Source organism: Anolis carolinensis, unplaced genomic scaffold, assembly GCF_035594765.1.
Source record: "Anolis carolinensis isolate JA03-04 unplaced genomic scaffold, rAnoCar3.1.pri scaffold_36, whole genome shotgun sequence".
Taxonomy (NCBI): Eukaryota; Metazoa; Chordata; class Lepidosauria; order Squamata; family Dactyloidae; genus Anolis; species Anolis carolinensis.
Window position 1 is genome coordinate 217,597 of NW_026943845.1, and position 12,736 is coordinate 230,332.

The window sequence follows — 12,736 nt, forward strand, 5'->3', positions numbered from 1 at the left end:
CCTTCCCATCCAAATCCCATTGATAATGGATCTGGACCAAACCTGATAGATAGATAGATAGATAGATAGATAGATAGATAGATAGATAGATAGATAGACAGACAGACAGATAGATAGATAGATAGAATTATGATTGACTTTAAATACTGATGGGGTTTGTACTATATCATTATATGGTAATATTATTAGTAATATTACATGTAATATATAATATGTAATTAATACTATTATATTGTATTATTAGTATTATATTGCATTACAATATAATATTATCAATATTATGTGTATATACAATCTATATATATAAAAGAGTGATGGCATCACGGCGACCCACAAAACAACAAAACTACAGGCCCCCCAACCTCAAAATTTGACAACACAACCCATCATCCACGCCTCTAGGTTGATACAACAAAAAGGAAAGAAAAATAAAGTCCTAATTAGAGGGAGAGGAATAATTGCTTTTATCCAATTGCTGCCAGTTAGAAGGCTAAGCTCCTCCAACTTCGTCTCCTAGCAACCCAATAAAAAATAATAAAAAACACTAAAAAATTAATACAATAAAATACTACAATAACAGAAAATAACTAAAAATAATACAAGAAAATAATAAAATATAATAAATAAAAATATAACTTACAATAACATTACTAAAAAATGCAAATAAAGTCAAATAAAATTACACAACAATTTTTAACCAATATCACCACCACTTTGCCACAGCAACGCGTGGCCGGGCACAGCTAGTATATTATATTATTATATATTATTGTAAATTATATTGTGTCTATATATATATATATATGCATGTTACTTATTATTTATTTTTTTCTCACCCCGAAGGGGACTTACAAATCAAATGAACGTACAATATATTATTAGCATAGCACAATATAAGCATTAAATTACTATATTGTAATATATCATTATATGATAATATTATTAGTAATATTACATGTAATATATAATTAATACTATTATATCGTATTATTAGTATTATATTGTATTACAATATAATATTATCAATATTATGTGTATATACAATAAATTATATTATTATATATTATTGTAAATTATATTGTGTATATATATATATATATATGCATGTTACTTATTATTTATTTATTTACTACATTTATAAGCATTAAATTACTATATCGTACTACATCATTATATGGTAATATTATTGGTAATATTACATGTAATATATAATATATAATTAATACTATTATATTGTGTTATTACTATTATATTGTATTACAATATAATATTATCAATATTATGTGTATATACAATATATTATAATATTATATATTATTGTAAATTATATTGTGTCTATATATATATATATATACAGTAGAGTCTCACTTATCCAACATAAACGGGCCGGCAGAACGTTGGATAAGCGAATATGTTGGATAATAAGGAGAGATTAAGGAGAAGCCTATTAAACATCAAATTAGGTTATGATTTTACAAATTAAGCACCAAAACATCATGTTAGACAACAAATTTGGCAGAAAAAGTAGTTCAATAGACAGTAATGCTATGTAGTAATTACTGTATTTATGAATTTAGCACCAAAGTATCACGATATATTGAAAACATTGACTACAAAAATGCGTTGGATAATCCAGAACGTTGGATAAGTGAGTGTTGGATAAGTGAGACTCTACTGTATATGCATGTTACTGGTGATGCAAAGGAGACAAGATGTTTTCAGAAAACTTTGGCTTCTATATTTTTGAGATATAAAAATATGGTGATAATATTATTTTGGGATATAAACAAGTAGAATAATGATGATGATGTTTGAGGAAGGCTTTGGCTTCTATCTTTTGGGATACAAATAAATAGAATCATTATAATAATGATAATAGTAATAAATGTATTGGGGAAGACTGGCTTCTATTAGGATATAAATAAATAGATTTAATACGAATAATAATAAGAAGAGCTCCCTCCAGGTGGGGAAAAAAGGAAGCAAACCCACCCAAAATAATAATAATATAATAAGAATAAAAGAATATATTATTATTATTATTATTATTATTATTATTATTTTATTATGACACAGCAAACAAGATAGATGTGCTGGATTTCATATCTATCTTGTTTGCTGTGTCATAATAAAATAATAATAATAATAATAATAATAATAATAATATATTCTGGATTTCAGAATATGAAATCCAGCATATCTATCTTGTTTGCTGTGTCATAATAAAATAATATATTCTTATATTATTATTATTATTATATTATTATTATTATTATATTATTATTTTGGGTGGGTTTGTTTCCTTTTGTCCCACCTGGAGGGAGCTCTCCTTATTATTATTATTTATATTATATTATTATTATTATTATTATTAAACCCACCCAAAACCCGCCAAATAAATGTAGCCAATCAGCGTGGCGCCGATCTTCTTGCGCCCAATCGGGACGAAGCAGGGGCGTGGCCAAGGCTCTAATAGGAAACAGCGGAGAGATAGCGGGCGAGCCGAGTCACGTGACCTCGCTTCTCTCGCCCTCCGCGCGCGCTTTTTCCTCCCCGCCGGTCACGTGGCGCCCTCTTTGGCCCCGCCCACTGAGGGGCGTGGCCTGTGAAAGGCAGTTGGAGGGCTGAAGGCCTAGACAGGATTCATTGGCCTTTGTTCGATGTAAAATAAATCAATTAATATATATATATATATGTATATCTTTTAATATTTTTAGAGAAGGGATTGTATTTTTAAAAGAAGGAGATATTGATAAAAAATATTGATAATATTTTAAAATTATTATTTATTAATATTTTATTATTTTATTGATGCAGTTCAGAAAATAGAGGGGGAAATGGCTGCATTTGCATACATTTGCATACATTTGGACTTATGATAAAATTATTATTTATTAATATTTTATTATTTTATTGATGCTGTTCAGAAAATAGAGGGGAAAATGGCTGCTTTTGCATACATTTGCATACATTTGGACTTAGGAAAAGCTTTGAGAGCTGAGTGGGAAATTTAATGGATATTAAGCTTTTATTATTATATAAATAAATACATAAATAAATTGTTATATTGTTATTATATTTGCATACATTTGGACTTATGAAAAGCTTTGAGAGCTGAGTAGGAAATTTAATGGTTATTATGCTTTTATTATATAAATAAATACATAAATAAATTGTTACATTTGGACTTATGAAAAGCTTTGAGAGCTGAGTGGGAAATTTAATGGATATTAAGCTTTTATTATTATATAATTAAATACATAAATTGTTATATTGTTATTATATTTGCATACATTTGGACTTATGAAAAGCTTTCAGAGCTGAGTGGAAAACATAATGGTTATTAGGCTATTATTATATAAATAAATACATAAATAAATTGTTACATTTGGACTTATGAAAAGCTTTGAGAGCTGAGTGGGAAATTTAATGGATATTAAGCTTTTATTATTATATAATTAAATACATAAATAAATTGTTATATTGTTATTATATTTGCATACATTTGGACTTATGAAAAGCTTTCAGAGCTGAGTGGAAAACATAATGGTTATTAGGCTATTATTATATAAATAAATACATAAATAAATTGTTATATTTGCTTACATTTGGACTTATGAAAAGCTTTCAGAGCTGAGTGGGAAATTTAATGGTTATTATGCTTTTATTATATAAATAAATACATAAATAAATTGTTATATTGTTATTATATTTGCATACATTTGGACTTATGAAAAGCTTTCAGAGCTGAGTGGAAAACATAATGGTTATTAGGCTATTATTATATAAATAAATACATAAATAAATTGTTATATTTGCTTACATTTGGACTTATGAAAAGCTTTCAGAGCTGAGTGGGAAACATAATGGTTATTAGGCTATTATTATATAAATAAATACATAAATTGTTATATTATTATATTTGCATACATTTGGACTTATGAAAAGCTTTGAGAGCTGAGTGGGAAATGTAATGGTCATTAGGCTCATAATTATTATTATATAAATAAATACATAAATAAATTGTTATATTATTATTTAAATTGTAATTTATTTCATACGGAACTCAGCAGCTCACAATTGAAAAACTTAGAATATATAAAATAATAAAACAGTATTATTATAATTTATTATATATTATTTACAGTATTATAATTATATTAGTATATTACATTATTATTATATTGTGTTATTACTAGTAATTTATTTATTTATATCCCACTTTATCTCTCCATATGGGGACTCAAAGCAGCTCACAGTTAAAAAATTATACAAATATACAATAATAAAACAGTATTATCATTATATATTATTTTATATTATCAGTAGTATTATATTTAATATACTAGCTGTGCCCAGCCACGCATTGCTGTGGCAAAGTGGTGGTAGTATTGGTTAAAAATTGTTGTGGGAGAATCATCAATCTCTGTCTAAGGCAGGGGTCCCCAAACTTTTTAAGCAGCGGGCCGGTCCACAATCTTTCAGACTGTTGAGGGGCCAAATTATCATTTGAAAAAAAAATGCAAACAAATTCCTATGCATACTGCACATGTCTTATTTGTAGTTCAACAACAACAACAACGAAAGAACAATACAATATTTAAAAATGAAAACAATTTTAACCAACATAAACCTATTAGGATTTCAATGGAAAGTGTGGGCCTGCTACTGGCCAATGAGATAGTCAGGTTAATTAGGATTGTTGTTGTTGTTGTTTTGTGCCTTCAAGTCATGTCAGACTTTGGCCGAGCCCAAGTCTAAAATTAATTATTTATTTACTGCATTTATTTACTACATTTATATCCCACCCTTCTCACCCCGAAGGGGACTCAGAGCAACTGTATGTACATACAATATATTATATTATTAGCATAGCACAATATTAGCATTATATATTACTATATTGAACTATACCACTATACTATTATATAATATGTAATGTATAATATACAATTAATATTATTATATGGTATTACTATTAGTATTATATTGTATAACATAAGAGAATTATTAATATTATATGTATATACAATATATTATATTATTAAAACTGATATAAAAATATTATATTATAAAACTGAGGGCGGGGGCCAGGTAAATGACCTTGGAGGGCCGCATCCGGCCCCCGGGCCTTAGTTTGGGGACCCCTGGTCTAAGGCATGGGCCAACTTGGGCCCTCCTCCAGGTGTTTTGGACTTCAATGCCTAGCGGCTGTTAGGAATTGTGGGAGTTGAAGTCCAAAACACCTGGAGGAGAGCCCAAGTTGGCCCATGCCTGACCTATCTTCTCTGTCTCTCTCCCTTGGGGGTCCCTCCTGTGACCCTGTTGTGTTGCTTCCTCTTAGGGGCTTCTTCCAGGATGAACCCCAGCAGACAAAGGGAGCGGAGGTCCTTTGCCAGCGGACGTGGTGCCGGCGACGTCCCCCCACTCCGGCCCACTTCCTTCCAGCCTCAGAGAGGTCCCTCACCCCTGCCCCCCACCCGGGTCAAGCGCCGGCGGTCCAGGCGGGAACGGAATGGGGCCCGGTTCGGCCGCGGCACTCCGGACGCGGACGCGGAGCCGGTGTCCAGCAGCAGCAAGGGTCTCCCAAAGAAGGTGGCCCCACGCCCCCCTTTCTGGGGCTCCCAGCTGAGACCCGGTGCCCATTCGACCCCGATCGGCGGGGCCAAGGCGGTGGTCATCACCCAGCACCGCCTCACCCACCGCCCCCAGCACTGGGGCATCTTCAACCGGGAGGTCAAGTCGGCCGATATCGAGAGACTCTTGAGCCCCCGGACGGGGCCGGAGGTGGCCGTAGAGGTGACCCCCGAATGCGGGGATAAGGAGACGGTGCAAGAAGAAGAGGAAGGAGGAGAGGTCCAGCTCCATCACTCCTGCAAACCCAATCCTTTGGCCGCGGAAGATGCTACAGAAGCAGCACCACAGCTGTCGGTCACTCCCGCAGCTTTGGAAGTCAGTCCCCAGGACATGGAGGTCAAAACCGTGGGCGAGAAGAAGAACGTCCCTCCTGTGGCTGGAGGCATTGAGCCAACCAAAGGCCAGTCCTTGGCCAAAGAGCTGGCCCAAGACCTGCAGCGGCTCCTGGACCTCCAGGCCCTGTTCCCCGGGCGCAGCGTGGTCAGCGAGGCCCAGCAGGCAGTGGCCAGAGCCCTGCGGGAGCAGAGGAAGGCCTGGCCGGACATGGACGCCTTGGACTCTCTCAGGAGGACGCTGGTCAGCAGAGGAGGCAGCAGCGGAGAGGCCCTCCGGACAGGTAAGGCGGTCACCATTGAGGCCTCAGGGAGAATCCATCTATGACAATGATGCTGATGCTGATTAGGCATTTAGTGAATCCATGGCATCCCTGGGTATGAGTAGATGCCAGATGATGATGATGATGATGATGATAATAATAATAATACGAAATCCAGCATATCTATCTTGTTTGCTGTGTCATAATAATAATAATAAAATAATAATAATACAGTAAGAGCTCAGTGAATCCATGGCACTCATGGGGATGCCTTATTATTATTATTATTATTATTATTATTATTATTATTATTATTGACACAACGACATTGTATGACACAGCAAACAAGATAGACATGCTGGATTTCATATCACAAAATCACAAGTTGAACATCCCAAGCGTTTAGGACTGTGTGATGTATTTTCGGATGATGCGCGCAGATCCCAGTTGGGTGACCTTTTGCAGTTGGCAGATCGTAATTTTGTCAATGTCTATTGTTTCCAAATGCCGGCTGAGATCTTTTGGCACAGCACCCAATGTGCCCATCACCACCGGGACCACCTGCACTGGTTTCTGCCAGAGTCTTTGCAGTTCAATCTTGAGGTCCTGATAGCGGCTGAGTTTTTCCAGTTGTTTTTCGTCAATGCGACTGTCACCTGGGATGGCGACATCAATGATCCAAACCTTTTTCTTTTCCACAACTGTGATGTCTGGTGTGTTGTGTTCCAGAACTTTGTCAGTCTGGATTCGGAAGTCCTACAGGATCTTTGCGTGCTCATTTTCCATTACCTTTTGTCACGACCCAGGCTGCAGAGCACCAATAACCATACACAGAGGCCAGAATCTATCTAATATCTTTATTGTAGGAATATATAAAGTTAATAAAAACAAGTGTAGAAAATAGTCCAGAATTAGACCTTTCAGGAAAGGTCAGAATTAGTCCAAAAAAGCAATGTCCAATAAGAAATATTAAGGTCCAAAGTTGTAATCCAATAACCGAAACACTCACTTTGCCAAGCAAAGTGAGGGGAGATGACAAGGTCCTTTAGTCCATGAAACTTGAGCGAGGCTAGGAAATAACTTGATACTTGAAACAAGGCTTGAACGTGGAACAAGGTAACTAAGAACAAGAACAAGGTCCGTGGAATAACTTGATAAATCCGTGGAACAAGGCAAGGATTGATCCTGGGAAACAAGGCAAAGTCCGTAGATAAACAAAGGCTGGGAAGCAAGGCGAAGGCTGGATAGCAAGGCAAGGCTTGAGCAGGAGCGAGGCTTGAACCGGAGCGCGCTGTCCAGACACAACTCGCTCCGTAGGCTGACGAATTGACTCCGCGAAGTTACTACGCGGGTAAAACACCTAAATAGAGTCTAGTTTCCCGCCGAAGCAGTTCTCTGGGAATCAGAACCGAAAGCTAACTCTGAGACCAGATGTGAGACTCCCCAAAGATTCTCACGAGAAACAGTCTTAATTGGCCACATTCTTAGCTGCAATCCTCGCACTCCTGCGCGAAGCTGAATCTAAACTTCTCTGTTGTTTACAAAACTCCCGGCGCAAGAATACGGGAGAAGTAGGCTCTGGGCTTGTTTGACATACTTCTGGGAGACAACTTTCTTGCAGGTGCAAGGTTCCCAGATCTGCCTGGGAAAGATCTGGCTGAGAGGAATCCAGTTCAGACTGGGAAGGTAAAAAACCCAAGTTTTCATCTTCATCAGGAATTACAATGTCCTGAGCAGGACTACAAGGCCCATGAGTCATCACACCTTTGCAGGTTTGTGATCCCACCAGTTCTTTATTATTATTTTATTGTATGACACAGCAAACAAGATAGATATGCTGGATTTCGTTTTGCCACTTCTGTGACTGATTATTATTATTAGAATCCATGATATCATGTACAGGTAAGGCAGTCTCCACCAAGGCCTCAGGGTTGGACCATCTATTATTATTATTATTATTATTATTATTATTATTATTATTATCATCATCATCAATAATAATAACAACAATTATCATAGAATCAGTGGACCCATGGCACCCCTGGGGATGGGTAGATGCCATAATCTGTTAAAAGAGAAAATCTGTATGTGTGTATGTGGCACAGGTGTCCGCTCTCTACAAACAGGCTCTAGTTCCCAGTGCTGGGGAGACACCAAGTTACTCCCTCCAAGGACATTGCAGGTTACAGCGAGCACATGCCAGAGTTCCTTTCTTTCTTCATTTGCATGACCCCGCCCACTGCCTCTCCCTTAACCTATTCCTGGGGAGAAGATAGATCAGATAGATACGAGATAGATAAAATAAACAGATAGAAGTGTTTCTGGCTGCTTCAGAGTAACTGTTAGAAATCGGCCTAACTCCTACTTGACCGCATGCTGGAGCATCAACTCTGTATTGACTGGACATCTCTAGCGAGACGCTTGCAGATGAGTGATTCCAGTGGGGTTTGCTGAGGTTCCTCTTCTTCTTCCTTCAGGCCTCAGGAGCCCTTCTAGCAGGGACCGGGGGCCGTGGCCCGGATCGAGACCCGGCCATTGCGGCAGCGGAGACTCCGAGGAGCCAGGCCTTCCTCTGAGGAAGAGGAGGGGGCAGGAGGAGACCTTCTTGGCCGGATTCCCTCCCAGTCCGTCGCAAAGTGCGGCCAGAATGGTAAGTGCCATTATAATAATAATAATAATTCTGCCAACTCTCTGTTGGGCTACGATCTTGTCTTACGGTTGCGTCTCTGCGCAGGCGGCGGAGGGGCCGGACCAGAGAGAGCAAGGCCTTGACTCCTTCCTCGGGGCAGACGCCAGCTTCCCTTCAGATGCAGTGAATCCCCTCCTTCTCCCTCGCTCTGCGTCTCCTCAACGGGCGAATCCCTTCAGAATCCCCTTGGTCTCTGACGAACCACGCGAGGCTGGACTCCCGCTCTCGCAAGGGTCATCGGAGGCTTTCTGGGGTCACAGAGGCCTCTCGGAGAGGCTCGAAGCGGCCGCCTCGCCCAGGAAAGCCATCTCCCGTTGGCGATGCTTGCCTTTCGCTGCCCGTCACTCCCTGGATTTATCGCATCTCGACGCGAACGGCTCCGACCCTTTCCTCTCGACGGAGCCGCCGGGCGAGGAACGGAACCCGGACGTTATGTGGTTCTGTGGGACAGAACCCGCCCCGTCCCATGGTTCGCGCCTGCCGGATTTGGGGTCCCGGAACCCGGACTCCCAGACCTCCTTTGACGTCCTGAAGAGCATCTGGAGCCCCGAAACGGCCGCGGAAGGGCCGACCCCGCCCCGCAGGTCCCTCCTGGGTCGCCGGTTTCCGTCCTCCCAAGAATGGCAGCCCAAGGAGTTCCTCCAGCTCTACAGCCTCGTCCCGGAGCCAAACGGCACCGCCTTCTTGTCCCGGCCGAACCCCCAGCCGGAAGCAACGGGGAACGACTTCTTTCTTGCCCTCGCAAAGCCCCGAACACACTCCGCGGAGCCAACTTGGGGCCTGGCGCCACCCACGGAGGGAGGCCACGGGGACGACCTGGAGAGGCTGCTCCGGCGCCAGGGGTCCCGGCAGCACCTGCAGGCCTGCCAGCGGCTCCCCATGTCCTGCTTCCCCCCTTCAGAGGCCCTGGAAGAGGGCCGGGCCGACCCCAGCAGCTCCTTCCAAGGGCATCTGCTGGACCAGGCCAGCCCCGAACCCTGGGCCTTTCCCCGGATGAAGCTGTACTGAGGGGGGGGGCTGGGCTACCCTCTCTGTGACCTGGAACGGCTCCAAACTCTCTCCTATGACCTGAAAGGACCCCTTAAGACTCTCCAGTGACCTCTAATGACCTCCCAAAACTCTCCTATGACCTGAAAAGACCCCTTCTATGACCTGAAAGGACCCTTTAAGACTCTCCTGTGACCTGAAATGACCCCCCAAACTCTCCTATGACCTGAAATGACCCCCCAAAACTCTCCTATGATTTGAAAGGACCCCCAAAACTTCTATGACCTGAAATGACCCCCCAATACTCTCCTATGACCTGAAACGACCCCCAATACTCTCCTTTGACCTGAAAGGACCCCCTAAAACTCCTTTGACCTGAAATGACCCCCAAAATGTTTCTATGACCTGAAAGGACCCCCCAACTCTCTCCTATGACCTGAAACGACCCCCCAAAACTCTCCTATGACTTGAAAGAACCCCTTAAGACTCTCCTATGACCTGAAATGACCCCCCAAAACTCCCTTATGACCTGAAAGGACCCTCAACACTTTCATGTGACCCTAAATTACCCCCCAAAACTCTCCTATGACTTGAAACAACCCTCCCCGCAAAAGCTCTGTGACCTGAAAGGACCCCTCAGTGCTCTCCTTTGCCTTTCCCCAAACTCTGGCCTTTCCAGATGTTTTGGACTTCAGCTCCCAGAATCCCCACTCACTGGCAACAGAGGCTTCTGGGAGTTGGAGTCCCAAAACAGCTGGGAAGGCCAGAGTTTGAGGATTTTGATCCCTTTTTTTTGTTCCTTTTAAGCTCATTTATTTAACTTCTGGGTGAAACAGTCTCTGGAGCCATTAATTGCCTTCCAAGGTGCAGGTAGGTGCCCCTCAGTAACAACGAAAGATAATATTGTTACTCGACTCCATTAAATTACTTACTTTCAATATGCTTTTTTGTCTCTACTTTGAGCAGGTTAATAGATTGTTGTTATTATTATTATTATCATCATCATATTTTAAGAACATATTTTGTCTATATTTTTGAGTGAATTTATTATTATTATTATTACCACAATATTTTACGAATATTATTTTGTCTAAGTTTTTGAGTGGGTTAATAGACTATTATTAGATGCCAGATTATTATGAATAAGAATGAGAATAAGATGATGGTTATTGAATAAGAATGAATAAGAATGAGACTGAGATGATGCTTGTTGTTGTTGTTATTACAGTAGGCTTTCAGTGATGGTTATTGAATAAGAATGGGGCTGAGATAATGGTTGTTGTTGTTGTTGTTGTTATTACAACAGTAGGCTTTCAGTGAACCCATGAGGATATGTAGATGCCAGATTATTATTATGAATAAGAATGAGAATAAGATGATGGTTATTGAAGAAGAATGAATAAGAATGAAAATGAGCTAATGGTTGTTGTTGTTGTTGTTGTTATTGTTATTATTATTATTACAACAGTAGGCTTTCAGTGAACCCATGAGGATATGTAGATGCCAGATTATTATTATGAATAAGAATGGGAATAAGATGATGGTTATTGAATAAGAATGAATAAGAATGAGAAGATGGTGGTGGTGGTGGTGGTGGTTATTATTATTATTATTATTATTATTATTATTATTATTATTATTACAGTAGGCTTTCAGTGAACCCATGAGGATATGTAAATGCCAGCTTATTATTATGAATAAGAATGAGAATAAGATTATGCTTATTGAATAAGAATGAATAAGAATGAAAATGAGATTATGGTGGTTGTTGTTGTTGAGTCCATGGCACCCATAGGATTGATAGATGTCATTGTTGTTGTTGTCGTTGTTGTCATTTTATAGTATTTTATTGCCCAAATGGCAGGAGTAATGATAATACAGTAGACTCCCAGTGAACCCATGGCTCTCCTGTGGATGTGTAGATGCTGGATGATGATGATGATGATTTCTATCAGTACAGTAGACTAAGTGATGATAAGTCTGGACTTATGTAAGTACATCAACAGAACGGCCTTCTGACCTCGGATAGGAGGGCGGCTGCCGTCTGGTCTCGCTGCCAGAGCAAAGGCGGAAGGTTAATTAGTTAATGGCTTGAAGCGTTGGCTTTGGCCTTGCAATTAATACTCCTGCGAGAGAGAGTTAAGTATTTATGACTCCCCAGTGCCTTTTTTGCATTCTGAAACCCTTGCCAACATTACTATGATGAAAGGCCTTAACAATATTTTACGATGCATCGATCTTCTGCGTTGACGTTGTGCGTATCCCTTTCCTGAGCACTGCTATTTTTTTGCGGACAACAAATATGTAGGAGGGCTTCCTTCACAAGAGGCTCCTTGGTATTTTGTAATGTTTGTGTTTATTTACATGCTCGGTCAGGGTTGTCACCCCTGGATACAGAGGGAAAACCATAGATAATAATACTAGCTGTGCCCGGCCACGCGTTGCTGTGGTATTGTCTGGTGGTGTTGGTGAGAAATTGTTGAGGTAGTGGTGGTATTGAATGTGTGTTGTATGGTTGTCTTTATGTTTAGTATGCATTTGGTTGTTTGTGTACTGTGAAAGTGGTGACGATAGAGGTGGTCTATGTGCGGAGCATAGCCCTCTAACTAGTAGTAATTGGATAAAAACAATTATTGCTCTCCCTCTAATTAGGACTTTATTTTTCTTTTCTCTTTGTTGTATCAACCTAGAGCCATGGATGATGGGTTGTGTTGTCAAATTTCAAGGTTGGGGGGGCCTGTAGTTTTGTTGTTTTGTCCGGTGCCCTTATTCCATCACTCTTTTATATATATAGATAATGATACTAGCTGTACCCGGCCACGCATTGC

General features: G+C 39.9%; 1 protein-coding gene across 1 annotated transcript; it reads left to right on the top strand.

Moving 5' to 3' along the window:
• Positions 1–2,357: 2,357 nt before the first annotated feature.
• Positions 2,358–10,846, top strand: prr19 (proline rich 19). The gene is made up of 4 exons (XM_008124929.3): positions 2,358–2,662; positions 5,345–6,253; positions 8,710–8,882; positions 8,967–10,846. The coding sequence occupies exons 2-4, from the start codon at positions 5,359–5,361 to the stop codon at positions 9,927–9,929; spliced, it is 2,031 nt and encodes a 676-aa protein (XP_008123136.2). The 5' UTR covers positions 2,358–2,662; positions 5,345–5,358; the 3' UTR covers positions 9,930–10,846.
• The last annotated feature ends 1,890 nt before the right edge of the window (positions 10,847–12,736 follow it).